The 26,268-nt window shown below is 44.3% G+C and overlaps 1 protein-coding gene across 3 annotated transcripts in view; it reads left to right on the top strand.

Annotated features, from left to right (window-relative positions):
* Positions 1-26,268, top strand: part of anks1b (ankyrin repeat and sterile alpha motif domain containing 1B) — a gene marked incomplete at its 5' end in the record, with an annotated part of 183,893 nt that overhangs the window by 152,369 nt on the left and 5,256 nt on the right. For all 3 annotated transcript variants that reach the window (XM_079236213.1, XM_079236212.1, XM_079236214.1), the window contains 7 exons: positions 14,394-14,501; positions 15,676-15,879; positions 18,370-18,495; positions 21,285-21,356; positions 22,899-22,985; positions 24,489-24,626; positions 24,723-24,890. In XM_079236213.1, coding sequence (XP_079092339.1) covers positions 14,394-14,501; positions 15,676-15,879; positions 18,370-18,495; positions 21,285-21,356; positions 22,899-22,985; positions 24,489-24,626; positions 24,723-24,890 — 903 coding nt within the window. The remainder of the gene's footprint in view (positions 1-14,393; positions 14,502-15,675; positions 15,880-18,369; positions 18,496-21,284; positions 21,357-22,898; positions 22,986-24,488; positions 24,627-24,722; positions 24,891-26,268) is intronic.

Raw genomic sequence — 26,268 nt, forward strand, 5'->3', positions numbered from 1 at the left:
CGTTAGACACTGCAGGATTAAACCCTATATATCATACTATAAGACCCTCACACACACACACACACACACACACACACACACACACACAAAGGGCGTTTACAAGCATGATATATGTATGTAATTACCGCTGTCACACACTCGTACTGAAGGTTTTCCACACGTGTTTTCCGCTATGTGGAAATGAGCGGTACAGTACGCGTACAGTGTTGTGTGAAGAAGAATAAAAGAATAAAAGAAGCAGTGAGTGAGTAGTAGCTCCGTAGCTCCGTAGCTCCGTAGCTTCGGTGTGGGTGGATTCGCCTCAGGACTGCAGTGTACTTCACCGTCCCTGCCTGCCGATATCGCTCTCCTGCAGCCTTATTTGGCGTTTGCACTTCCCGTCGTAGCGCTCGCCGCGCTGGAGATGGTGTGGGAGGTATCGGGAGATAATGTGTGTGTGCACCTCCCACCCTGAACCCGTGGCTCAGTACACACTGCTGTGCAGCTGGAGCCGCTGCTCCACGATCAACAATTGTTAACGGCGTTGTTTTTGTGAATTCTGCTTCCCAACTCATTTATACTCCCTTCTCCTTTTTGAATTCTGACTCTGGCAGCCATCGCTGCCAGCTTTTTCGATCGCGTAGGATCACCTTCGTCAGCTGTTTGCGAGGTCAACAGTGAAACGTTGAAGCTCAACTATTGAGCCGCCGTGGATTACGAGTCTTCAAAGTGCCCGCGAAAAAAAAAGGGACATTCAGACATTTACAAACCGTTTTTTTATGACATTTGCGATGGAGACCTTGTGACAGGATCGTCTAAAATGGACCTTGAGATGATGAAGTAGAGATTCAAGGGCATTTGGGGACTCTTACATGTACACTTAAAGGTATAGCACTGAATTATAATCTGGCGTTGAGTTGTTTAATGGTGTTTCTAAGAGAGGAGGCAATAAGGATGAGTCATGCACTATCTTTGTTTTTCTTCTCTTACTGGATCACATAAGTAGACTCGCAAAAGACAGAAATAGGCGGAATGACGTCAAGCTCTGTGGGTTGGATTTCATATATGTGACACTTGCAGTGACACGGATACGAATATATACTCTGGTGCATAAACACATGCACATGTTTCATTTGAATGCACCAAACACACACACGAGCACTATTGTGGTCCCAGTCAGCTGGTGGATTTTCCGAGAGTCAAAGCGTGTTTGATTTCTTACCCAGAGGTGGATGTTTGATTGTTGTGGCTGAAATATCCTGCAGGTGTATTATTGACGTTGCTCTGGAAGTACACGAGTCCGAAAGCTACGTTGCAAAAAAGTTGTTCCTCAGCCCATCGCCTGCCAGATGTGTAAACTGGTCTGTAGCAGAAGATGTGACTCCTCTTTGCAATCGACGAATAACGTTGCGTTGCAAAGCGGAAAGTCTGAAAAGTTCCCAGAAGTCAAAAAAAAGTCCCTGTTTATTTTCTACAAACACAATGTTGGGTGTCTTACAGTTGGAGCACTTCCAAGGCTTGGATGGGCTTCAAGCTCTAAAACGCTCCAAAATACAACAAAAGTCCTTGTTTAATCATCAATACAAAAGATGAGCAGCTGCGTTCGACAGTATGAGGTTATTTGATTAAAATATCAAAAGGTACACGCTTGTGTGCAGAGAAACTAAGAAGAGAAGTCGAACAACGACCCCCGATGAGCTGAACCTGACATAATAACATTTTGGAGACAGTTACTTCACCTTGTGGGTTCATTTGGGAGGAATTTAACAACCAAACCAGAACAACATGTCCGCCTTGCTCTCCACAGCGACGCTGCTGAGGCTGATGGGTATTGTTAGCGAAGCCTTTCGGCGCACCAGACTGACTCTTACTTCACAGGCGACCATCATGAAGGAGATATTTTAAGCAACAGTTATTTCTTTCCTTGCCCCACTCTTATGTCTGTGCACATGTGACGCTACAGCTAGCAGGCAGTTAGCTTAGCACAAAACGTTTAATTCGTAGGAAAAAAAATACATAAATTCTAGTATTTGATGTCATTGAATTGTACGTCATTGTGATGTTGGTAGTAACTGCTGAACTGTCGCACACAAACAACACATTTACTCTCCTTGTGAACCAGCACAAGCTTGTCTCTGGACGGGCCCGGCGTCTCCATAGTGACGAGATGGAGAGGAGGAGGAGGAGGGGGGGGGGAATGTAAACTGGGTAGAGAGAGTAGAGAGAGAGAGAGAGAGAGGGAGGGAGGGAGCGTGCTCAGGCAGAGACATGTAGGAGATGTAGTCTGGCTGCCGCAAGCTGAAGAAAGAGGAGGAGTTGGTGAGCGCTGGAAATCTGCACAGAGTGCGAGAGAGAGAGAGTAGAGAGGGAGAGAGAGAGGGAGAAAGAGAGAGTGGAGAGGGAGAGAGAGACGAAAGCTGGCGGTGAGGAGGCGAGGAGTAACAGCCCTGGAAGCGTGGCTGAGGACGACGACGACGAGAAGGAGCTAGTCGGACGGCAGAGAAGAAGAGAAGATTGAGAGAAAATTCAAACAGAGGAGGAGACTCCTTTTCCTTTGGAATAAGTCCATCCTCCAGGAGAGGTAGGTAACCGCGCTGATAGACGGGGGACATGATGAAGAGACCGAGGGGCAGCTGGTAAAAAAAAAACAGAAAGAGAAAGAAGGGGTTTTTACTCATGCATCTTTCACGCTTAGCTGAGGCGATCGCAGCGTACGCAACTCCTCCGTAGCGCTCGTCCAACACTGCTGACTCGGCTGATTCGCCGGCCGTGTGACTCTGGTGCGCAGGAGTTGAAGACGAGCGCTCTCGTGCATCTAGATCGTGGGAGTCTGTCCTCGAGCCACCTGAGAGATCGAGCTCACCCGTCCATCCGCCCGTTGCATGCTACTTAGGTGCATCATTCCACGAGTATCACAAGACGAGTCTTTTCTTTTTGTCTTTTTGCTCGTGGGTCTTTGAGGAAATGTGAATAGTGTTTCCTCTTCAGTTGCATGAGATCTACTCGGGTGGTAAAGCCTTCCCGTGAGCATTGTGTGCTGGGTGCATGCTTTGGTTTTCTTGAATGTAAACCCCAATCCCTGCAAGAAACTGGATCAAGCGCTCATATTTGAACGCATCACAAGACTTTCTCAAAGGCGAGTTAAATCCCAAATCAGGTTTCAGCTCAAAGCATGCCAATCCCTTTTTTTTTGTTTTTTTGTTCCAAATCGAGTTAAGTGAAGCAGAGAAAAAGAGAAAAGAAAGCTATTACTACTCCAGTTAAACCCACTCGAATCCAATCGCTGCCCTAATTTGTGTCCTATTCTCATTTGCATGCACTAACACTCTGAGAGAGGAGAAAACTGAAGGCGAGACGGAGGAAGAACATAGCGGGATGTTTTGAGTTTGTAAGAGTCTAAGTGAGCTTACGGCGGACTGCTTAACACATTAAGTACATATTTAGGCTAAAATCCGTCCCCGCGTGAGAGAAACTAAACATTTATTAGCACAGGAAGGCTCATCTGCTGAGATTTGATGACTGCTTTCAGTTTTTCTCGACCTACTTTCTGCTCAAAGTGACGTTACAGCACTGACCACCAAATAGTTTTACCTCCACTTCAGTGGAAGGCTCCCTGACTGGAAACCAAGAGTCAAGCAGGCGAGATGATGATGATGATGATGATGAGTTTATACTTCCGAGCCTGTTTGGACTTGTGTTGCGACACAACCATGGGGAAGCGAGGCAGCAGGACCCTCGCAGAGCGAGGCAGGTCCCAGCAGGACGGCGGGGAGAGAAGTGCATGTCTTCACGCAGATGTTGAAGGGCAAAAACAAGGAGTGACTTGTACGTCCTGTCAGATGCTTTTTCTTTTCTTTTTTTTGCCTCAGACATCGCAGGCCGATCGATCATAATCCCGCCTCCTGTTCAATCGAGTCACAGCAATAGATTCCTCCTCAGTGACCGGCTGCATGATGGATGATGCTGAGAGAGAACATTAATGGGCAAAAACATGCAGTAACTGTTTGAGTATTAATGCTCAGGGTCTGAATTCTTAAGATCAGTTTGGTTCTGCTAACCAGGAACTGATTTTATTCCATTTATTTTGGTTAACTACCGTATCTTCTTCTTAAGATGGATGGATAGATGGATGGATACTTTATTCATCCCCAAGAATTTTTTTGACACAGAAGCAAATATTAGGAATGAAAATACTCAATATATACAACAAATTAGCAGAGCGTATTCATTTAGAAAATTAAACAATAAAGAAAGTGCAAAAATGCAAAGTATATGAAGTGTATATAAGTATGTACAGTGAGTCTGCCAATGACTCGTAGCGTGAACACTTTTGTTTCACACCCTTCAGTCGTCTACATGAGAAGGAAGGAGGTTTTTTTCAAACATTGACATCTTATTTTTGGGGACTGAACTGGGTTACAAAGATGGAGAATTCGCTGACGGTTGTTTTAACAGAAACTTTTTCCCCCTCACAGGCAGGTTAATAAGTAAAGTGGGCGAGGCTTAAAATGCACTTTAAACATCAGAGTGACATCTTGAATAACCTCAAAGCGAGAAGGACATGGCTTCTTGCTTTCTCTGTATTTATAGCCGCGCAGCTTTGACCTCACTATTGGCTTCTTTCACAATGCTGCTCTGATTTATTTAGATTGTTTTGAAATATCTGATATGCAGCAGGAGCCGGCTCCTTGTAACTTAAAACCTGTTGTTATGTAAGTGTTTACAAAATAGAGATTCACGTTTCACTAAATCAAAATAGGTCTCACCACTCAAATAGATTCTTATAAAGATCTTCTATATCCATCCAAATATTTATACCCAACAATTGACATGTGGAGCTGTGCAGAGCAGCTTACAGAGCCAAATATATACTGTGTGTATACAATGCAAGGCCTTTTTTGGCAAGTTTAATGTCATTATTTTCCCATCATTTGTGCTCCAGCTGGTGATGTCACAGCTTCTGATTGGACAGTAGATGTTTCATGGAAACCAATGTACACATCACCACAAGCCTTTTTTGTCAGAAGATCAGAGAAACACGTCGTCGGTGATTCTCATAAACCTCCTTTTGCTGTAAATAATGATGCAATTTGCATCACCAATCCATAAATAGCAGGAGGAAATTGGCACTGGCTGCTCCTTTTATGTTATGTGGCTGCTGGGAAACGAGCACCGGCACAAATATTCAACTGCTCCGCTCCTCGTTTTAAAATTTTCCCGCCAGTCAAAGACATGATGACACAGCAGGGCGCCGTCTGTCAGCAGAGAGTTCACAGATGCACACGCGGCCGCTACGAGCATCCTGTTAGCCCTGTGTATCCGTGGCCTTTTTACTCTACCGATACTGCATGTACTGCATGTACTGCATGTACTGCATGTACTGCATGTACTTCATGTACTGCATGTACTCCATGTTCCACACATCGCCGACTCTGACCGCGAGCAGCTGTTGTGTGTGAACCTCACTCTACCTCTGGAGCGCAGGGCAACAAACAACAACAACGTAAACATCAGTCGACCGGGCTCTCTCTCTCTCTCTCTCTCTCTCTCTCTGTTGCTATGGCAACCTTAAGTGTGATGTCATGTGGACATGCACATCATACAAGCTTCACGGGTCACACAGGGTTGTATATGTACATTAACGAAAAGAACAAAAAGATTAAAGCCTTAAAATCTATCATCAAAAAATGGGAAATGTAGCTTTCATGCTCAAAGATTGAATGAATCTTATCTTGTGGTTCTTTAAAACTATTTACATATTTCAACATAATTCCATTTGTAAGTATTAATTCATTTTTATTTTGTGTCACTGTCATAAAATTGAAGTTTTTCTACATTTTAACATTTGCATTCTTACAGTTTGTAAAGACCGAAGGTGGATAAACTCTTTGAAGCACCGACACCCAGAGAGTACTGTGCTCATAAACACACACACACACACACACGTGCGTGGATGTTCACACACACAAACACACAGCCCGGCGCCTTAGGAGGGCTCGTGCTGTGAAAATCGGTTCCATCTTGGGGGCTTTGAAGTATTTATTAACCCAGAAAAAATATCATACACCATTCCTCTCTCATCATATTGGCCATTCAATTCACAAGCTCCTCCTCTGTGTGGCAAAGTGCGTGTGTGTGTGTGCGTGTGTGTGTGTGTGTGTGTGTGTGTGTGTGTGTGTGTGTGTGTGTTTGTGCGCAGAGGAAAAGCTTTGAGAGATCTTGCTTCAACCTTGATTCTGCAGCACTTGGCAATGTTTGCACACACACACACACACACACACACACACACACACACACACACACACACACACACACACACACACACACACACACACACACACACACACACATGCTTCTAGTCATAGTTACAGTTCTTGTGCTATTAATGGAGATATATCTGTCTCCGTGCAGGCAGGCTTATAAACGGAGCGTTCTCATTGGCTGCCGGTTGTGTCGGCACCGAAACAAGACGTCTGATTGGTCCCCGTTGGACATCATTTTCAACAACCTCCTCCTCCCTTAGCTGCAACTCCCCTCCGCTCTCTGGTTGCTAGGAAACCGGTGGTCTCCGGTTTCCTCCGATGCCCCCCCCTCCCCCCTCCCTGCAATGTAGTGTGTGTGTGTGTGTTTGTGTGTATGTATGTATGTATATATATATATATATATATATATATATATATATATATATATATATATATATATATATATATATATATATTGCTGTAGGTTCTGAACAAAGCAAAGAGACTTCACTGTCATGAAGCTCACAGGTGCTGCTGAGGGTTATTCAATATGGTGTGTGTGTTGAGCGTGTGTGTGTGTGTGTGTGTGTGTGTGTGTGTGTAGAGTCTATTGAGAGCGCAGGCAAATCGATACTCATCATTCCAGCCGAAGAGCTCCGCCTCCAAACAACACACACGTTAAGTGAGCGATGGAGCGATGAGGAAGGCGGCCGGCTGCGATGAAGCATTCAGGGTCAGAAGATGTCAATAATCAGGGTGAAAAATGAGCCGAGCATTGTTGCCGAAAACGTCTCTCCCCTCACACTCCACATGTGCCGTGCTCATTACCCGCCTCACGCCGATGCTTTTCTATAACAAAACCTATTGATTGCAAGACGGGAGCTAGTTTCTTTTATTTCCCATTTTAGCGAACGCATTAAGTGCCACAGCTCAGACATGATTATCAGCTCGTGTTTATTCACAAATTAGCATTTTCTTGCTCAAAGCCACTTGATATGACTGGAGTGCAGTAATTACACTCCACGAGGGCTGTTGGAGCACATTGCCGTAATGTTCCACCAGCCAACCAAATTCAGTACAATCTTCTATTATTGATATGGCAATTTTGAAGATTTTAATTGAAATAAATGTCTCTTCAGTCACTATCTATTGCACAATGGTGATTGAGTACAGCCCACTGAAGTATTGTCATATTTACTGTATATATGTAATGTATATATTTGCAGTATGGCAAACTAGAAACCTGTGGCAACATTCCCGTGGAAAAAAAACGTTGTATTGTAGTTTTTCTCCACCGTATAACACACACACAAAATCCAAACTATTAACACAATTCTGAAAAATAGCAAGTTGGGACTAGAGCCCAAAAACTCTAGACTCCATTGGTTTCATTCAAATAGAAATTCTAAATAAACCAGGACTGAAATCTTCAGAACCGCCACTTTGAAATCTTAATCCTTTAAAAAAAAATCTAATCCCCCAATATTACAGTCATTATGTTGTTTAAAGTCTTCTCTACACTGACATTCATGTAATCTGGTAGATACTACTAATCCTCTTTTAGTGTCTTAAAATCTTTGCAAATAATTATTATATTTAATCAAAATAAAACAGCCTTTAAACCCCAGAGAATCTTTCTGAGTGACCTTGATGTCCTCAACATCCACTCACAGTATTCAACCTCGAAGCCCGAGACACACACGGGGGAGTATTTGCTGATCAATATTTCCATTCAATCGGCCCGTGCTGTATTCTGACCCGGGCAATTTCCCAAACCCGACGCCGATCGATTGAGGATTCTTCTTCAAAGGGTTGAAACCCCCGACCGCTCCATCAGCAGACGGCGCCCGAGGGGGCCGTTCAAAAGGTCTGCTGCTATCACGGAGGTCACGACCTCTTCGTCTGCAGGGGAGAGGTGATCGCTCACATCGACGTGAGGAAGGTGGACACACACACACACACACACACACACACACACACACACACACAGCGAAAGCTAACAAACGAAGATGGACCAATCGCACGCAGTTGCCGAGGCCGAGGAGAAGAAACGCTTTTAACACCCCTCGCCCACTAGGGTGGGAGGGGTGCTCCTTTATGAGCGCTCCTCGTGTGTTCTACTGTTCATAAGTACCATGGATGAATCCCAGACTATTGTTTTATTATCTCTAATTAACCAGCAAATCTTTGGCTTACAAGATCATAGAAGTACATTGTTCATGTTTTAAACATAATTCGACCATAAGTATGAGCATAAACCACACGTATGAACAAGATGTCTCGAAAAGGACTCAGAGAGGACTCAATTTTCGTAGCGTTAGCTTGATGCTACACGCGATTAGCGCACCTGTCTAGAAAGATTCCGACCTACTGAATCATCTGTCAGGCAAAAGACTGAACTATGTCTTACTTTTTTCATATATAATAAGCAAATGTATAATTCGACCATAAGCATGAGCATAAACCATAAATATGAACAAGATGTCTCGAAAAGGACCCAGAGAGGACTCAATTTTCGTAGCGTTAGCTTGATGCTACACGCGATTAGCGCACCTTTCTAAAAAGATTCCGACCTACTGAATCATCTGTCAGGCAAAAGACTGAACTATATCTTACTTTTTTCATACATAATGAACATAAATTGTAATTCGACCATAAGTATGAGCATAAACCATAAATATGAACAAGATGTCTCGAAAAGGACTCAGAGAGAGCTCTACGCGTTACGGAAAATATCGATTTTCGTAGCGTTAGCTTGACGCTACACGCGATTAGCGCACCTTTCTAGAATGATTAGCGACCTCAATTCTTTTCCAGCCGAAAAACGGAAATATTACTTACTTTTTTACACATATACGTGTAATCTCACAAGGGTTACTGTATTATATCACTTTACATTATCCAAATAGCCTTTGTGGTTGAGGAGTTAGCCCAGTTTTAGGATGGGTATGACCACCTTTTCATTTTCGTGGTTTTCAAAAGGTGCGACTTGCGGCGCCTCGTCGTTTATGAGGCGAATCCCCGACACTCTCGCACTGTTTATCCTCTCGGACCGTCTTCTCTCTTTAAAGCCTCCTCCTCCTATTATCTGGATATAAGGAGGCGACAGGAGGGACGAAGTGGGCGAGGCGAGACGAGATCCGATGATGATGAGAGGTAATTTGAGGTCGAGGGATTCAGAGTAAGGATAGAGAGGGAGAAGGAAAGGCGGTGAAAGGGATATGCAGGCGAGTCGATGTCGATTAAACCGGAGCAGACAGACTGATAAAAGCACTTTCATTCTCCTCCTTCTCCATCATTAAAACTACGTGCTAGCTTGAGCACAGACAGTGGCTGGACTGTTCCCTCGCCGGGTTTTTTCACGCTCCAGTGAGCCGACCAGCTTCCAAACTCCCGACTCCCCTCCAATGGGAAGCGGAGAAAAAAAGCCTTTTTGTCTCCGGCGTTCCTGTTAATGCCCCCCAATCACGGCACCGACCACTCACTCCCCTTATTGTTGCACGGCATTCTTTGCAAAAAAAATATGTCTTTTTGTGGCGGCTGTCGTCGTCATTCTGCTTAAAGAGGTCACTGCGTTCTTAGAAAGAAGAAGAAAATAGAAAGTATCCTTTGTTAATCCCCTTGGGGAAATTGGTCTCTGCATTTTAAGCCATGCATAGTGATTAAGGAGCAGAGAGCTGCAACTGGGTTCAGTGTCTTGCTCATGGACACTTAGACATGCAAACCATGGGGAGACTGGGGATTGAACCGGCGACCTTGAGGTTTCAGGACGACCACCCATCCCTTGAGCTACAGCCGAACCTTTCTTCGGATTTTCTCGGACGTTTTTACAAATTCAGCATCTTGAAAGAGGGTAGAACAGTTTGCATGCATACGCAAAAAAATATAGAAATTGCGAGAAACCCCAAACATATTTTTATTTTTTCCGTGGAGTGACAGCCGGCCGCATGTGTGGCGGCTAATGCGTTGATCAAGCCCGTTCAATCTGGGATCAGGGGACTGTTAACAGGATTAGTGCATTGATCGACACACACACACACACAGATCATGTCACCTCCACCAGCTCTCCGAGTTGATTTGAATAGAGTTGAGCTCAAATGAAGGAGCGGTTAGTGCGATACAGTGGTGGATAGCGAAAGCGAGCAGAGCGGTGCAGAGGTGTGCGCGCCGTGGTAGCCCAACACTTTCCCCGTCAGGATACGCAGCTGTTATGAATATCATTTAAATGCAAATGGGGCAGAAGCTCTGCAGTCGAGCGTCGCGGAGCGAGAGAGTCTGTGTTTCAACAATAATGGTCGCGTTGCATTCACATTCTCATCCATTCAGAGATAACAATATAATCTTCTTCTTCAGGCTCCCAAACAGCTGTGTGTGTGTGTGTGTGTGTGTGTATGTTTGTGCATGTGTGTGCGTTTGTGCATGTGTGTGTGTGTGTGTGCGTGTGTGTGTGAGAGATAGTGTGTGTGTACTGAATTGCCTCTTCCTGACACAATTCCAAATCATGTGTGTGTTTGTTCATGTGTGTGTGTGCGTGTTTGTGTGTGTGTGTGAGATAGAGTGTGTTGCTTCTTCCTGACACAATTCAAAATAATTCACGTGCATGTGTGTATATTTATTATTATTTTTGGGATGAGTGTGTGTGGGTGACTGCTGCTGCGGCTCTTTGTTGCCATGGTGACAGTTGAACTTCAGGCTGAGGTTGAGGCTCCTACTGTAGTTGAAGTAGATGCTGTTGCGTAAGACAAAGTGTAACACACACACACACACACACACACACACACACACACACACACACGGATGGATGCACACCATGCCGGGCCATTTCTGTCCTCTCTCTGGAGTGTGTGTATTTGTATGTGATGAAACGGCAGTGTGAGGACTGGTGTCACGCTCGGGCCCTCAGGAGACAGACAGAAAGATACAGCAGCGAGAGAATGAATATTTCATAACCTTTACTACATCAGGGGAAGGGGGGGGACGGAAACCATTACCCAGGTCATTTTATGCTTTCTAGTTTAGTGAAAAGGCTTCAAATCTTCTCACCGCGGGTCAAATGAAGTAATGCACTTTGCAATCTAGTTTTTCTATTCTAAAAGTGCTAAATTTGAAATTCAGAGCGCATCTAAGATTGAGGGGTTGCCTCCACACGGCTCTCAACATGGCAACTAACGGTGCTAACAATGCTAGCGGTGCTAGCGGTTCATCTGGGACTCGCTTCACCTTTAAGGAATCACGTCATTATAGACTTAGCTGCAGATTATTGTCTCAGTAAATGTCTGAAAAAAGTCAAACAGTGCTTCACTATATCCTTAAACTTAAAAAGTGATGTCACCAAGTCCGTATGCTAATTTATGACGCTTTAGCAATAGCTTGTCTTAACAACTGCTTTCACATGCAGAGCTAGCGGTATGAAAGCAAAGCTAACAACACAACATTGTTTTGCACTATGACATTTAGTCAAAGTATAGAAAACAATAAACAACTTGTATTTACCTCTTGTAGATCACATAAGTCCAAACTATTGGATAACTGGTCGTCAGCCACTGAGTTAATTGGCTTTTTTTGTCCAAAAACGAAAGATATTCTAGAAGAAAAGTTTAAAAAAGCAGCTGCAGCTCTCTACATAATCAAGAAGCTGAAACAACAAAACGTTCTTTTACAGATTGACTGAGCAATCGATTTTTTGATAGACTCACTAACTTTATTTTCATGATTCTGACACTTACGTTAAAATAACTGTAAAAGCTAAATGCCTGACAATGAGACAAATGTGTCCAATAATGTCATCGATAACGATTCAATATTTTCAAGAATGTTGTTAGATAGTGTGATTTTCTTTTTACTGACAACACGTTCTAATATCAGTTTTTTAAACAAACTGCTTTGGAAGTGAGCTCTTAAAGGACAAAATCACATGATCTTAATGCACCAAATTCAGCGAGTCAATGTCATCTTTAGTACTGAGAGATGGAGATGGAGAGAGAGAGAGGATGGGAGGGGAAAGATGAGTGAATAAAAATTGGTGGAGGGAGCACGGAGCGGCCATTATAAACCAATTAGTTCCACTACCCGCTAGTCCCAGCTCTCCTCTCTGCTTCCCTTTGATCCCTCTAATTTTAACAATTAAAATACATTATTTCCACGCGGAGAAGAACGGCGTAGGATGTAGTTTAACCCGTTAGGGGCTGCTGCTGTTTTCTGTCTCTTTTAACGATGCCCTTTCTCCTGATTTACTGTACGAGATCAAATTGAATTCATAAATCCTGCAAAGCAAAGAAAACCAGAGCAAATGTTTAGCATGTTTGGGCTCGCTCGATACAGTATCAATAGGGTTTATTGCATGCACTTTGCATACATGCACTATTCATTACGGTTGGGTTTTGGTTTATTTATGTATGTTTGTGTGTTTAGTGTTCATGCACACACACACACACACACACACACACACACACAATCAACCAACCAAAGTATGTGCATCTAGTGTTCTCGTTGTCAGTTTGTATTTGTCCGTCTCTCTCGCAGATGTAGAGCAATAACTGGTGCGTGTGTGTGTGTGTGTGTACGTTGGTGAGTTGCGCTGACTCAAAGCAAGACTGTTGGGAGAATCATTACACTCACACCGAGGCTCATCACCACCTTTTGGCCCCCGAAGACACACACACACACACACACACACACACACACACACACACACACACACACACACACACACAGACATTCTCTCACTCTCATATATCTCTTTATTGGAAGACCTCCAGAGGCCCCATAAAGCCAGGCAGCAGTGTGTTGCGTACGGAGGTGTGTGTTGTGTACGGAGGTGTGTGTTGCGTCCTGAGGTGTGTGTTGCGTCCTGAGGTGTGTGTTGGAGCCAGAAGGTGTCGACAGTGCAAACAACGACTCTGCAGAAAGCCGCCGTGTTCCAGCTCATCTCTTTAGAAAACACAGTAACTGGCACAGGCAGCGGACGCCTGGTGACCAGAGGAAGAATGAACGCTTTCATTGGACTCCCAAGTGTGTGTGTGTGTGCGCGCGCGTGCGTGTGTGTTTTGTCTCTTTGTGTGCCTGTCTAACGAGCGCCTGGTGAAAACCAATAGACTTTTACAAATGTGCCACTATCTTGTATTGTTGCATTTGCGTTTCAGGGCTGTCGGTGTACAGACTCTCCAGAAAAAGAGCCTGTGTGTGGGTGTGTGTAGGTGTGTGTGTGTTGGTGTGTCGGGATGTGGGCGTGTTTCTAGGCCGAAGGATTACAAATTCAAGGTGTGTTTCTCAAGTCGCGTCATGTCCTCCTTTTTGTAAATCTGACTCCAAGTCCAAAGTTTATATTTCAAGTTAATTCTGATCATTTGCCTCTTTATGTATTAATTTTGAATTAATTTGACTGAAAGAAAAAAACATTGTCAGAAAATAGGACCTTGAATTAATTAATTAATTAATTAATTAGTGTGTGTGTGAGTCTCATTCAGGATACTCCACTCTCCGGTATGTGTGTTACACTTCAAGGTGCACACACTTGTTTGTATAGCAGCACAACCAACAGTATTGAACACAGCCGTCGAAGTCATTTTAGTGATGTAAAATGGATTATAATAATAATGGCATGATGTATGCCTTTGCTCGGGGGCATTAAGTGTCATTACGCACTCCTGAGTGCTGGTGTTCCTCTGAGAAACACTTTTCTGAATTATCCTCCATTTCAGGCTCTTGATGATGAAAATCGGTTACCTTCATGTGGTGTTTTCTTTAGTTCTTTTGCTGATATGATCTTGGTATTATGCATTTTGGAAACCCTTGAACTCTCACTCTCTCTCTAAAAGCCAATTTAAATTATGCTAATGTCAGTGAGCCATCCTTTAGTTTACCATCACGGCAGCTTTTGACCCCGCATTTCTTGCAGTGAACATACAAATCAAACATCTTAACTCCTTCTGGAGCTGCAACTAAAGCTTTTGTTTGATTATTTGATAAATCATTCTTCATAAAAAAGTTCCCACAGCTGTTTTTGTCCAACACAACACTAAGATCACATGATACGCAAAAATCTTCACATTTCAGAAGTTGAAACAAATGTTTTGGCACTTTATCCTACATAAATGAATGATTTTTGTTCACTATAAACAAGCTACCGTGCTCGTGATTTAACATTAATGTGTGATATGTGTGCTCCTTTAGGTATTGAAGATCAGTCTCATCGGACACAGGAAACGGATCCTCGCCTCATTGGGGGACCGGCTACACGAAGACACCCCGCAAAAACCTCCGCGGGCCGTCTCCCTCAGGGTGAGCGGGTCTCAGAGTTTCATGTGAACCGTGAAAACCCTTTTTGCAATATCTAATTCAAAATGATGAATTCATCAGAGAGGAAGAAAGCACTAATTCCTTCCCAGAGGGCAGTGGGGGAGCTGCAGCCTCCCCACTGCGGCTGTTACCACCCGGCTGATTACCCAAATCTATCCGCCAGGCACAAAATGGCCGACCCACTGCACATTCCCCTTCCTGCCGGCTGGTCCTGGATACTAATCACAGGGAACTGGCTTTCCCTCACCCATCGGGGCCACGCTTTAACGTCCTTAGAATAGTCTCTTGCTCTTTGCGATGTCGAGCCAGGGGAGGCCCTTCGCTTCGGAGGCGACGTCTCCTTTCTGTGCCTTTAATCCGCTTTAACTTTATACTGTGTCTAAACTTGTCCCAGAGAGAAAAAAAGTTTCTTTCCATATTTGTTTAGTCAATAAAATGTCAGAATCCAAGCAAGAATAATACAGAATAAATGCCAATCTTGCACATTTGAGAAGCTAGAACAAGCAAATGTTTGGCTTCATTAAATTTCAGCCCTATTTGCATTTCATTCAGGAAAAGAGGGGCCACTGGCTTGTAATTAAAGAAGAGCTGAAGCGTCGACCGTATATGACTCGATACAGGCTAAAATTATGGGTTTAATTAACCAGCATTTCCTCCTTCAAGTGTGTTTAATCACTTTAATTCACTACTAAACAGTACAAACGGTGGCTGTCAGCTGGGTGCATGAGGACAAACGGGGGGAATGAACCGAATGAGGCTCCGGATGAGAACCGCCTCTCTTCCATTGAGGTTCTCCTCATATGTAATCAAGTGAAAACAAATAACCTCTCAAGGGAAATAGCTGACCTTCTAGTGTGTAAAACCATTGCGTCGCTAAACCGTATGAGAGTTCAAATCCTCTGCTTGGAAAGCCACTTAAATGAACATCATTTTCCACTTCAGGGAGGAAGCTCCTTAAAGTGACAGTCAGCGGGCACCAGTTTGGCTTGAGGACTCTGATGGACCCGCTGAGGACAGCATGCTTGTGTCTGATTTTAAAAAGCACTTTTGGATGCTCTCACTCAGCAGCATTCACCGCTGTGAAAAACAAGATGGTGACAGCGGTGACACAGCACATAATGAAATGATGAGTGACCCGTCTTTTGCTCCGTCTCAGGAGCCCGGCGGCACACACACTCCGCCCCAGCTCAGCCCGTCGGTGGGCCAGGCAGCGTACACGGCGGGCGTCCCGGGTGGATCTCTGGACGTGCAGCACCTCATCATGCAGGCGGACGCCCGGCGCAGGCAGCGCAGCAATGACAACTACTTCGAGGACGTGCCGCGGTCCAAGCTGGAGCGACAGATGGCCCAAGTCAGCATGGTGAGGAAAGGATGGAGGGATGAGACGGGAGAGAGAGAGGGGAGAGTATTATCATCAGAGAGATGTCTGGATGAATGGTCAAAGGGTGCATTATGGTAATATACATGCATAACGAACATGTCATCTCTGCCATAAAGCTCAAAATTATTAAAAACACATCGATGAGCCGCCACTGGAGTCAATCCTGCATCAGCTCCGCGTCACCTAAACACTCACCAAAGCACCAGGTGTGTATTAATCCGCAGTTGAAAATAGTCCCCACCAAATGCACTGCTTCCTTCTGATAACTTTCTGGTAACTTTTACACTACAGTGACCTTTATGTGACCCGGTGATATACTCCGCACAACGCCCAGAGTAAACTGGAGCCAGAGACTACGCACCAAACATAAGTTTTATTGACAAATTGGGTGAACTAGAACTAAATCAAAAGTGCACAAACAAGAAGGTAAATCATGTAGGACTAAAAGTGCATCAGGGAGGTCAGTGTAGAGCTAAATAAAGACAGTAAATAGTCACACAAACCAAATACAATGTACTTATTCACAGCAAACATAGTAACACAATAGTAAAATGCCCATGCAAAAGATATGGTGCTCTACTTCAGCACGAAACCCCACAAGCTAAAATCAGACATAAAAAGGCCCATGCAATTGATTACTTTAAAAAGGTATAATGTAAATGTAAAAGGCCTGGGAAAAACAGTGGACACTCCTTCAAGGACTCTTCAAAAACAAAAAGGAAAAAAAGATGATATCACATTGCTAAAATCATGCTTTAAGAACCTGCATATTAAGGAAGGCGCGCTCACCAACATGGCTGCTCTCAGGTGTGTCGTCAGGCAGAAAGGTGCAGGTGAGCTTCCCACCCCTTTTTAAAGGCTCTGCCCCTTTGCCTGGGTCCTTAATTCCAGGCTGCCTGTGTCCTGCCTTAACACATTTATAAAAAAATGTGAAATAATGATAATTATGATGATATTGAATAACTCTTTTAACACTGTTCCTTAAAGTCTTCTTTTGGCTGTAATTAAATAATATGAATAATTATCTGATTTCAACGATTTTTCAAGGTTGCATCCTGTAATTTCACAAATTCATAGCTATCATACATTAATGGACTTTCAGCCGGTATCACATTTCTAATGAGGACGTTGGAGTAGATCTTAATCATACATGAAGCATCGCAGTAATTAAATGCCGTCCCTAATAGCTGCAATATGCAAGCCCAAAGTGTTTCATCTGCCTGTTTGCTTGTTGAAAAGACACCGTTAATAATCCGCAGCAGGCGACGCCATCTGACACCAGCTGCCGTGTCTGCAGTTTAGAGCTCGGCTAGATTTGAACAATTTAAAGGAAACATGAAATTTATGCCTGAAACTTTGTGCTCTAAAATGATAAAATGTGCAAAACCGTAATGCGGTGGGCGGAGTGCAACAGTTCGGCCGGCACTCTTCCAAACGCAATCAGGCAAAACATCTACAGCTGTACGAAATAAATGTTTATCAGTTTGTTTTTACAGTTCTGCATCAACAAGACGTACTTATTGTACAACTTTACTGCCAAATCTATTCCATCCAAACCCCAAATTATAACTTTATGACTTCCAATCAGAAACAGCACACTGACTCACACACACACACACACACACACACACACACACACACACATGCACACATCTGAGAGAGCAGCTGTGTTTTGATTCAGTGTGATTGAGTTGTGTGTGTGTGAGGATCCCGATGCAGACTAACACACACTCATGTTTACCCCGCCGAGTGTGTGCGTCACTGTGTCCCCCTGTCTAGAAGCAGCGCCTCTCGAGGTTGCATCGATGAGTCAGCTTTGCCAGAATGGAAAGATAACTATTGGAGAAAAGAGGATATTTAATCTTTTTAGTTTTTTTAAATCACCTCTATTCTCCCTCTAGCTCTCCCCTCACCTCCTTATGTATTCTTTTCGTCCTTTTGGGTTACAAAACTTTAAGTAACTGAAGATTTCCAGCTGCGTCCGGCAGCCGGGTCAAAGTGTGTGCGGGGGGGAAACGTGTGTAAAATGGTTAAGCCGCTGGGGTTTAGCGTAGATTTGGCTTACGCCTGTTTCTGAAGGCTTATCCGCAGGCTGTTTATCAAACATCTTTCTATCTGATTGCAAGATCTCACCTCTGCAGAGCCCAGGAGGTTCTGACAGGGATTACACGGCAAAGCAATCGGATATGGAGAGAGGCACATAAACACAGGATGTGTGCATGTAGAGCATCATCTGGTTTCATTTACCGAAGAATGAAAGAAAACATTCAGACATTTGAGAAGTATGCGGCTGGGTTTTAGGTATTTTATTTGTTTAAAAAGGCGAAAGCTCAGCGGGTGAGAAAAGAGGTGAACTGAGCTCAAGAATGGGAACATTTTGGATTCCATTTACACAGAAGGCTTATGACACACACACATCTTGTCATGTGTCGTACCCGTTGGTGTCCTCACTGTCGGTTGTCGTTCCAGGCAGGCGAGTGGTGCGAGCCGATCACGTTGCGTCCGCCCAATGAGGCCACCTCGTCCACCCCGGTGCAGTACTGGCAGCATCACCCCGAGAAGCTCATCTTCCAGTCCTGCGACTACGAAGCCTACGTGAGTCCCCGCCCCCTTTGTCCCTTTTCTTCACAGGTCAAATGAAGTATAGGAGCTGCAACCGACGATTATTTTGCAGATGGTTTTCTGTGTTCATTGTCTATAAAATGTGTGAAAATTAGCAAAATATTGCAACCAAAAGAGAGTTATCAATACACAGGTATACATTAAGGTAACAGTATTAAAGATAAATGACCCTAAACTTCACCTTTCAGTCGACATTGCACTCAGTTATTCTCAGCACTTTGGTACATTTAGACTTTTGCCAGTGACATAAAGCATGTTTTATGTTCACGTTACCTCAGATGCAGCCTTTTGCGCCTCTGATTGGTTGCATCAGAGCCCAGACTGCAGTGATTACTGACTTGGAGCGCTGCAGAAATGCAATTTAAGAAGCCGTCGGCTCTTAGAAACATCCAGAGGGAACGTAATCTCACAAATACACGATCGGCTTGTTGGCATTGTGGCGAAGACGCGGACGAGGAGACGATTGAGTAAGAAAGAGCGGCAGGAGGAGAAGAAAAAAGATCGAACGAAGTTTGAACAAATAGGGGATTGCGAAATCAAATGTGATGCGGAAATCAAATATGAATGAAAGCAAGAACGCAAGATGAGATGGAGGCTGAGTGAATAAAAGGTATCCCGAGGGCTCGTCTTCCCTCAGTCAAAAACATCCCTTTTTCCCTTTTCTCACCTCAGAAGATTGATAGAAACAACGTGGACCATTAGGCCGCTGACAGATGTGGATCTACACGAGCGGTGTGTTTTGGGCGGATGACGGGGAACACGCAGCGGGTGGGCCGCCTGGGGGGGAATAGGGAGGTGCTTTCATGGAGCCGTTTATGACAACGTGTCTGAAAAGCGCTGGATGTCCCAGGACAACGGGCTCCAGAAAGTGAGATAAATGAGCGGGAGCCACAACAGAGCGCTCAGTGTGAATATTGGCACGCTGGAAGGAGATGGAGAGTGAAGAAGAATACATTGATAATGATGGATAAGACGGTAATGAGGAGGAGAGAGGAAAGGGAGTGTGTGGTGTTGGTGCTAATAGAGAGAGAGCGGTAATAAAGCCAAAAGGACTGATGGAGAAGGCACAGTTTACTTTTTCATCTCAGGATCTAAATAAAAAAATTAAAAAACGCTCTCCTCCACTTTCCGGACCACAGATGGCATCCTAACTTTGTTATGTCCGTTTTACAACCAGAGCTGGAAAATATTATCTGAAATTATTACAAAATCCATTTCCAGTGAAACCCTGCAGACGTTGTAACATCATTACCACGATCGACACCATCCTCTCAACAGTGACTGTGTGTGCTCTGTTATATGAATCTAACATCAAATGCACAACATATTAGGGAGTTCTCCCTCTTATGGAATTGCCGCCTAGTTTATGACTAAAAACATGCAAATCTAATGACTTTGCCATCAGTTTCGGTCTCTGTATTTAGTGCTTATTATCACATTTGAACATGTTTTCACACTAAACTAAGATTGTTAACATGGTAAATATTACAGCTGCTTTGAACATCAGTATGGCGGCATTGTTACTGTGACCTGTTAGCATGCTGCTGTTAGCATTTAGCCCGCAGCACCATTTAACATGCTGTTGTTGGCATTTAGCTCACAGCACCATTTAACATGCTGCTGTTAGCATTTAGCTCAAAGCACCATTTAACATGCTGCTGTTAGCATTTAGATTACAGCACCATTTAACATGCTGCTGTTAGCATTTAACTCACAGCACCATTTAGCATGCTGCTGTTAGCATTTAGCTCAAAGCACCATTTAACATGCTGCTGTTAGCATTTAGCTCACAGCACCACTCTGCCTGCAGCCTCACAGAGCTGCTGGCAGGGCTGCAGCCTCTTAGTCTTGTTATGTTCCCAACATCTTTGAATTTCATTTGGAACTAATAAAAGATGTGTGTGTGTGTGTGTGTGTGTGTGTGTGTGTGTGTGTGTGTGTGTGTGTGTGTGTGTGTGTGTGTGTGTGTGTGTTTGTGTACACCAACCACCACAAGGCGGCAGCTGGTCTTGTGTGCTGCTGTAATGCAATTTTTTAGGATAGCTGCCTCCCAGCCCGCCATAACGGCAATTTAAGATTGTTAGCTTGAATCAAGATGAATTATTAACATGCCCGCATGACCTTCTGCCAAGGAGCAGACTCCCATAACAAAGCAATTTGTACAAAAGGTTGTTTTGCCTCCATAATGAATTTATGGATAAATCCTGTGTGGTAGATATTCAAAAATTTTGTTCCAAACAGATAAAACTGTAAATGTGTCCCTTCTAATCCCGTGAAAGCCTCGTTAGGATCCCACTTTGAAGGCGCGAGGTCTCCGCGAGGTGATGGAGGTCGCACACATTAAGTGCTCTGATGTTGACATAAACATCGTGCCTGTATAACACAGGCGCCATTAGCTGCTACTTTATTAAATCAGATGCTACGTGTGCAGAATGTCCAGACAGAAGGACGTCAACGTCCCTGGAGGAGCCTCTCAAGGTGGATGTAATCACCGCTGTGTCTGGGCCTGTGTGCATTTAGTCAAATGTACACATGGCATCCATGAATTACTCAAAACATAAGGAAATAATTGAGTTTATTTGCCACAGAGATGTGCTGCACAACTGTTACGGACAATTTGCGCCCATTTATTTCATTAAAGAAACAAAATAATTCAACGTAACCAGCCACAACCGGACCCTCAACATACTTCCATATCTCCCCCATGTGTATACTGTTTACTCAGCATTTGTGTGTGTGTGTGTTGTGGGTCTTTTCCACAGTACCTGGGCTCCATGCTGGTGAAGGAGCTGAGAGGGACGGAGTCCACGCAAGACGCTTGTGCCAAAATGAGGGTAAAGATCATGTCAGAAGCTGCTGAAACACAACCCAAGTTGTAATAATTAAACATGAATGCACGTGGCTGTGTTATGTAAATGTTCTCTCAATGCACATTTCAAATCTGGGACGCAGTCTCATAGTCTGCTAGAATTTAAACTTAAACTATCATGACGGTGGATTAGTATTATTGAGGGATTAATATCCCGGGTGGGCTTGATACCACGTGACCCTCTTTTCACCTCCTCTCACTTTGAGTCCTTCTTCCTCTCCTCTATCTCTCACTTCTTGTTATTATTTCATGCTCCCTCTCTCTTTCCATATTTTACTGTAGCGCTAACTCTCCCCTGGCTCTCAGTTCATCTCTCTCTCTCTCATCCTGAGCTGCTGCAGTGTGAAGATAAAGTTTAATATTCATGTGCAAAGCTTTCTGTTCCTCTCCTCTTCCCTCCTGTCTCTATATTTATATATTTATGTTGCCACATCAGAGGGCATCTTTCTTGTCTCTTTTTTCCCCCTCTCCCTCCTCAGTTTGACACCTTTGCTGCAAACCAAGGTTGTAATTAAGCGCAATGAGATGTGCACGTCATATCGCCCTGGTTTTTTATTCCCCGCTCGTACCCTGCTCCCAGCATCCCTCCTCTCATCTGTCCATCCATCTTGTTCCCGCCGCGGAGGGAGACGTGGATGTTTTAATCCCAACTTCACTGCCTCTCGCTGGGTTATCTGCCTTTGTCAGCGTTTCAGCACTTCCTGATCCTGACGAGGCCGGAAAACCGCGGCAGCAACACGCTGCGAGCAGGCGGGAAAGAAACGGAACAAAAGAGAGAAACAGATATGGAAAGGATTCGACAAAAGGGGGGAGAGGTAGTGAGGGATGGAGCGTGATAGAGATGAGGATACAGAGAGAACGGGATGACAAGTGATGAAAGACGAGAAGTGATACTGAGAAAGCGGGGAAAAGGGAACTCATCTCACGTCGAATTCTTTGTGCATAAAACCTCCTTGGCAGGTAGAATGACAGCTCGCCGACATCGCTGTAAATCACACGATTCTCCGACGGCGCCTCGCTGCATAATAAGTTTAAATATAGGTAATTGAGACGCGTCAAAGTGCCAATGTGTAATTAAAAAAGAATAAGGAGGGATGTACAGAAGGGGCTTTAAAGCTAATAGACTTATTGGATTCGCGGCGCTGCAGTCAATCGGGGTTTAGAAAAGTAATTGGGAAGCGGTTGTGTTTTTATGAGGCGCCTGACAAGCCCCAACCTTTGGAGATTATTTGAACTGATTTAAAAGGTATGAAGGAAAAGAAAGGAGTCATTTAGACTGTTCGGTAGCTCGGCTTGCTTTCTTTATTTATTCAAGCTCTGTTTACATTTCCACTGTGTTTCTCGCTCGTAGGCCCGGGGACATGGATTGAGTCATGTATAAAAATAAACAAGGCATTAAATTCAGCGGAGAAACTAATAAATCTTGAACTATTTATAATAAACTATTGTCTTTTCTCCTTTTTCTGTCTCTCTCTCTCTCTCTCTTTTGCTTTTCGGGCACTCCTAGAAGTCGACCGAACAGATGAAGAAGGTGCCGACCATCGTGCTCTCCGTGTCCTACAAAGGAGTGAAGTTCATCGACGCCACGAACAAGGTGAGCGCTGCTTCCTGTGGGGACGCCCTCCTGTAAATAACACGAGTGACATTCAGAGGCGTCGGAGACTGACGTCTGCTTTTAAACTATATGGTGTAAAAAGGAACAAAATCAATGAGGTGTAAAAGAGGGCAAAGGCAATAACCAGCATGGAATGGATGAGCTGGCAAATCAATAACAACCTGCTCAGTTCATTAAGTCCTCAATGGAATAGTTTCGTTGTTTTTTTTACACAAAAAAATGTACAAACGATTGTTCAGCTATGCATTCACACGAGTTAGACTGAAGGTGATACATGCCAGTTGATGTAGTAACAGATCAGTGATCATGTTGCACAGTATTGCATTTATAGACCTGTAGATTTACTCAAACAGTCATTCACCATGTTTTGCTGGCTAATAATACCTTCTACAGATGTTTGTCCTGCACCAATAAGTGAGCTGCAATACTGACCAAATAGATTGTAGAGATTTTACCTCCTGCCTGTGTGTGCGAAACGCTGTGCAACTCCAGAATATATGGCTTTGCCAGCTGTTCTTCACATCTCCTCCAACATGGACCCCCTTCCCTTCCCGTCTCGACACCTTTTAAATTATCAAATCACATTTTGCCAAAAGAATTCACTCCAAAGAAATCGGAGTCCGTGCACATTGCTCAACCACGCTTCCTCTGAAGCGACAAATCCCAAATGTCTTTTCCCATTTAAATCCATCATTATTTGTTGAATGTTTCTAAATGTACTAAATACTAGATCAAGTTTGTCAATACATATCTCAGTTCAGTTGGTGTCACGTTTTCTCCGTAGGTCAGTTTTTTTTGTATCTGATATTTTCTGCTGGCTTGCAGACATTTAGTTTTTTATTTAAGCCTCTGTGATGCACAAAAGCAAACACACACAGCAGAAGTTGAGCATCATTTGCATAAAGTCTACATCTCAGTCCTCAGATCCGATCCTGTAACTGTATGAAGCAGAGAATAAATAGGACATAAGGCTAATACATACATTGAGGGGATAAGACAAAGTAAAAAGGGAAGTCAACCTGTATTCACATCTCTGGGTAAAGTTATGAAAGTAGTAAATCTCTTATCTGCTGTCCCAATGATTAAAAACAACACAAACGGCGCACAAAGACCCACAACAGGCTGATATCTTGTTATATCATCAATGACAAAGAGGAGACTGGAGGACAAAAACTGTTTTGTTTTTCCGAACGCTATCTCTCACTAAAACTTTCTTCCGGGGCGTTCGATGTTCTGCATTTCCGAGCACCGAGACTTTAATTAACACAACACAAAGACAAGAGTTCTCCAGCGACATTACCAGAGGACAAACTCCAGAAAACTGTCAAACCCCCCCCCCCCCCCCCCCCCTAAAAAAATGTGCTACAGCGATTATGCTTTTGGGACGTGTGAAATTAGATGAATAATAAATCAGATTTGTTTTTCCATGAAGTGGCTCACTAGAGATTATACCCCTCTCTCTCTCTCTCTCTCTCTCTGCAGAACATCATCGCGGAACACGAGATCCGTAACATCTCGTGTGCGGCTCAGGACCCAGAGGACCTGTCGACGTTCGCCTACATCACCAAAGACCTCAAGTCCAGTCACCACTACTGCCACGTCTTCACGGCGTTTGACGTGGTCAGTACCGACGCGCCGTGTTTTTAAAAAAAAAAAAAAGGCGACATCCTCCTCACAGGCACCTATAATCACACATTGTGTTCTCTCGCCGTCCAGAACCTGGCGTATGAGATCATCCTGACGCTCGGCCAGGCCTTCGAGGTGGCCTACCAGCTGGCCCTGCAGGCCAGGAAGAGCGGCCACGGCTCGTCCACGCTGCCCGAGAGCTTCGACAGCAAGCCCAGCAAACCCGTCCCCAAGCCTCGAGTCAACATCCGCAAATCTGTAAGCGCCGCAGCCGCTTCCAGGGGGAAATCCATCCTAAACTGCAGCTCACGTCACCGACAATTTTATGAATTTGAAGAATTTTGGTTAAAATAATAGGTTGAAAGTGTTTTCCTCTTCATATTGCAGTATTGCATCATAAACGTAGTGTTTAGATGGACAAACAAGAACAGACGTATTGTGTTTTACGATGGATTTCCACCTTGATGACACCTCTCTCACACTCCGATATAACCAGCATCCCACCATCAACTCTGTCCCATTTAGACTGGAATCTGTCCATCCCTCTGTCCCCGTGTCTCATCCATGCTCCATGCCTCGTTCTCCACTCCCAGTTTGGCTTCACTGGGATTGTGCTGTGTGCGTTTGACTTTGTCTTGGAGGAGGATACTTCATCTGCTAAGCGTCCATTCGGTCTTCCTGTCCCTGCAGTCTCTTCCACACCGGGCTGATGGATGAGGCCTGTTTGCATTGGGCTCTGGGGACGCTCTCCCACACTCTGTGTGTGTGTGTGTGTGTGTGTGTGTGTGTGTGTGTGTGTGTAAGAAGATACAGAATCCTCATGTGGAAGAGTCCTACTTACTGCAGCCTTGCGTGGAGAATTAATTTATGCACATTTCAGTCCATTAGATCCTCGTCAAAAATGGCGGGGTCTCTGATGGGGAATGTGTTGGAGCAACACCCTGAACTGCAATGGGGGCGTAGAAAATAAAAATAAATAAAAAATGCCACAGGGTCCCTTTAACAGTTGTTTGATACCCCCTTTAAGTTTGTGATATTAGATACTTAGGTCCCGCATTCTACCATGAGCGTGTGTGTGTGTGTGTGTGTGTGTGTGTGTGTGCCGCCTTTTTTCATGGCTCCTCCAACCACAGCGTCACAAAGTCTATCTGTAAACCTGTCGACCTCCCATTAACCCCCGACTCGGCTTTAAAATAGTCCCCGCTCCAGCGACACGCACGAGGGCCCGGTGTAGAGTTACGGCGCGCCGCTATATCAGTACACAACGATATCAGTGGACCAAATTTAAATCGATTTACATGCTGAGCGAGTCATGCAAGGAGGAGATGGTGATGGAGGAGGAGGAGGATCGGTGGCCTCACTTTCTAAAGTTAGAGCGAGAGAAAAAGCTTGCGTGTGGTCCCGGGCCTTTACGGAGATGATGGACGACGGCGCGCGTGTGCACAGTCTGCAACCGTTACATTAACCATTAATTGCCTTTTTCCCCTCTCTCTCTGTTCATATGTGCGTGTGTGTGTGTGTGTGTGTGTGTGTGGCGTAGTTAATGGCTCGTGGTGTGCAGCAGGGCAAAGATACTGCAGGATTCACTTAATATTCCTGCCACCTGCCAGCCGTAATCTCCATCCTGCAGCACCCC

This window comes from Taurulus bubalis (assembly GCF_910589615.1).
Source record: "Taurulus bubalis genome assembly, chromosome: 20".
Classification (NCBI taxonomy): domain Eukaryota; kingdom Metazoa; phylum Chordata; class Actinopteri; order Perciformes; family Cottidae; genus Taurulus; species Taurulus bubalis.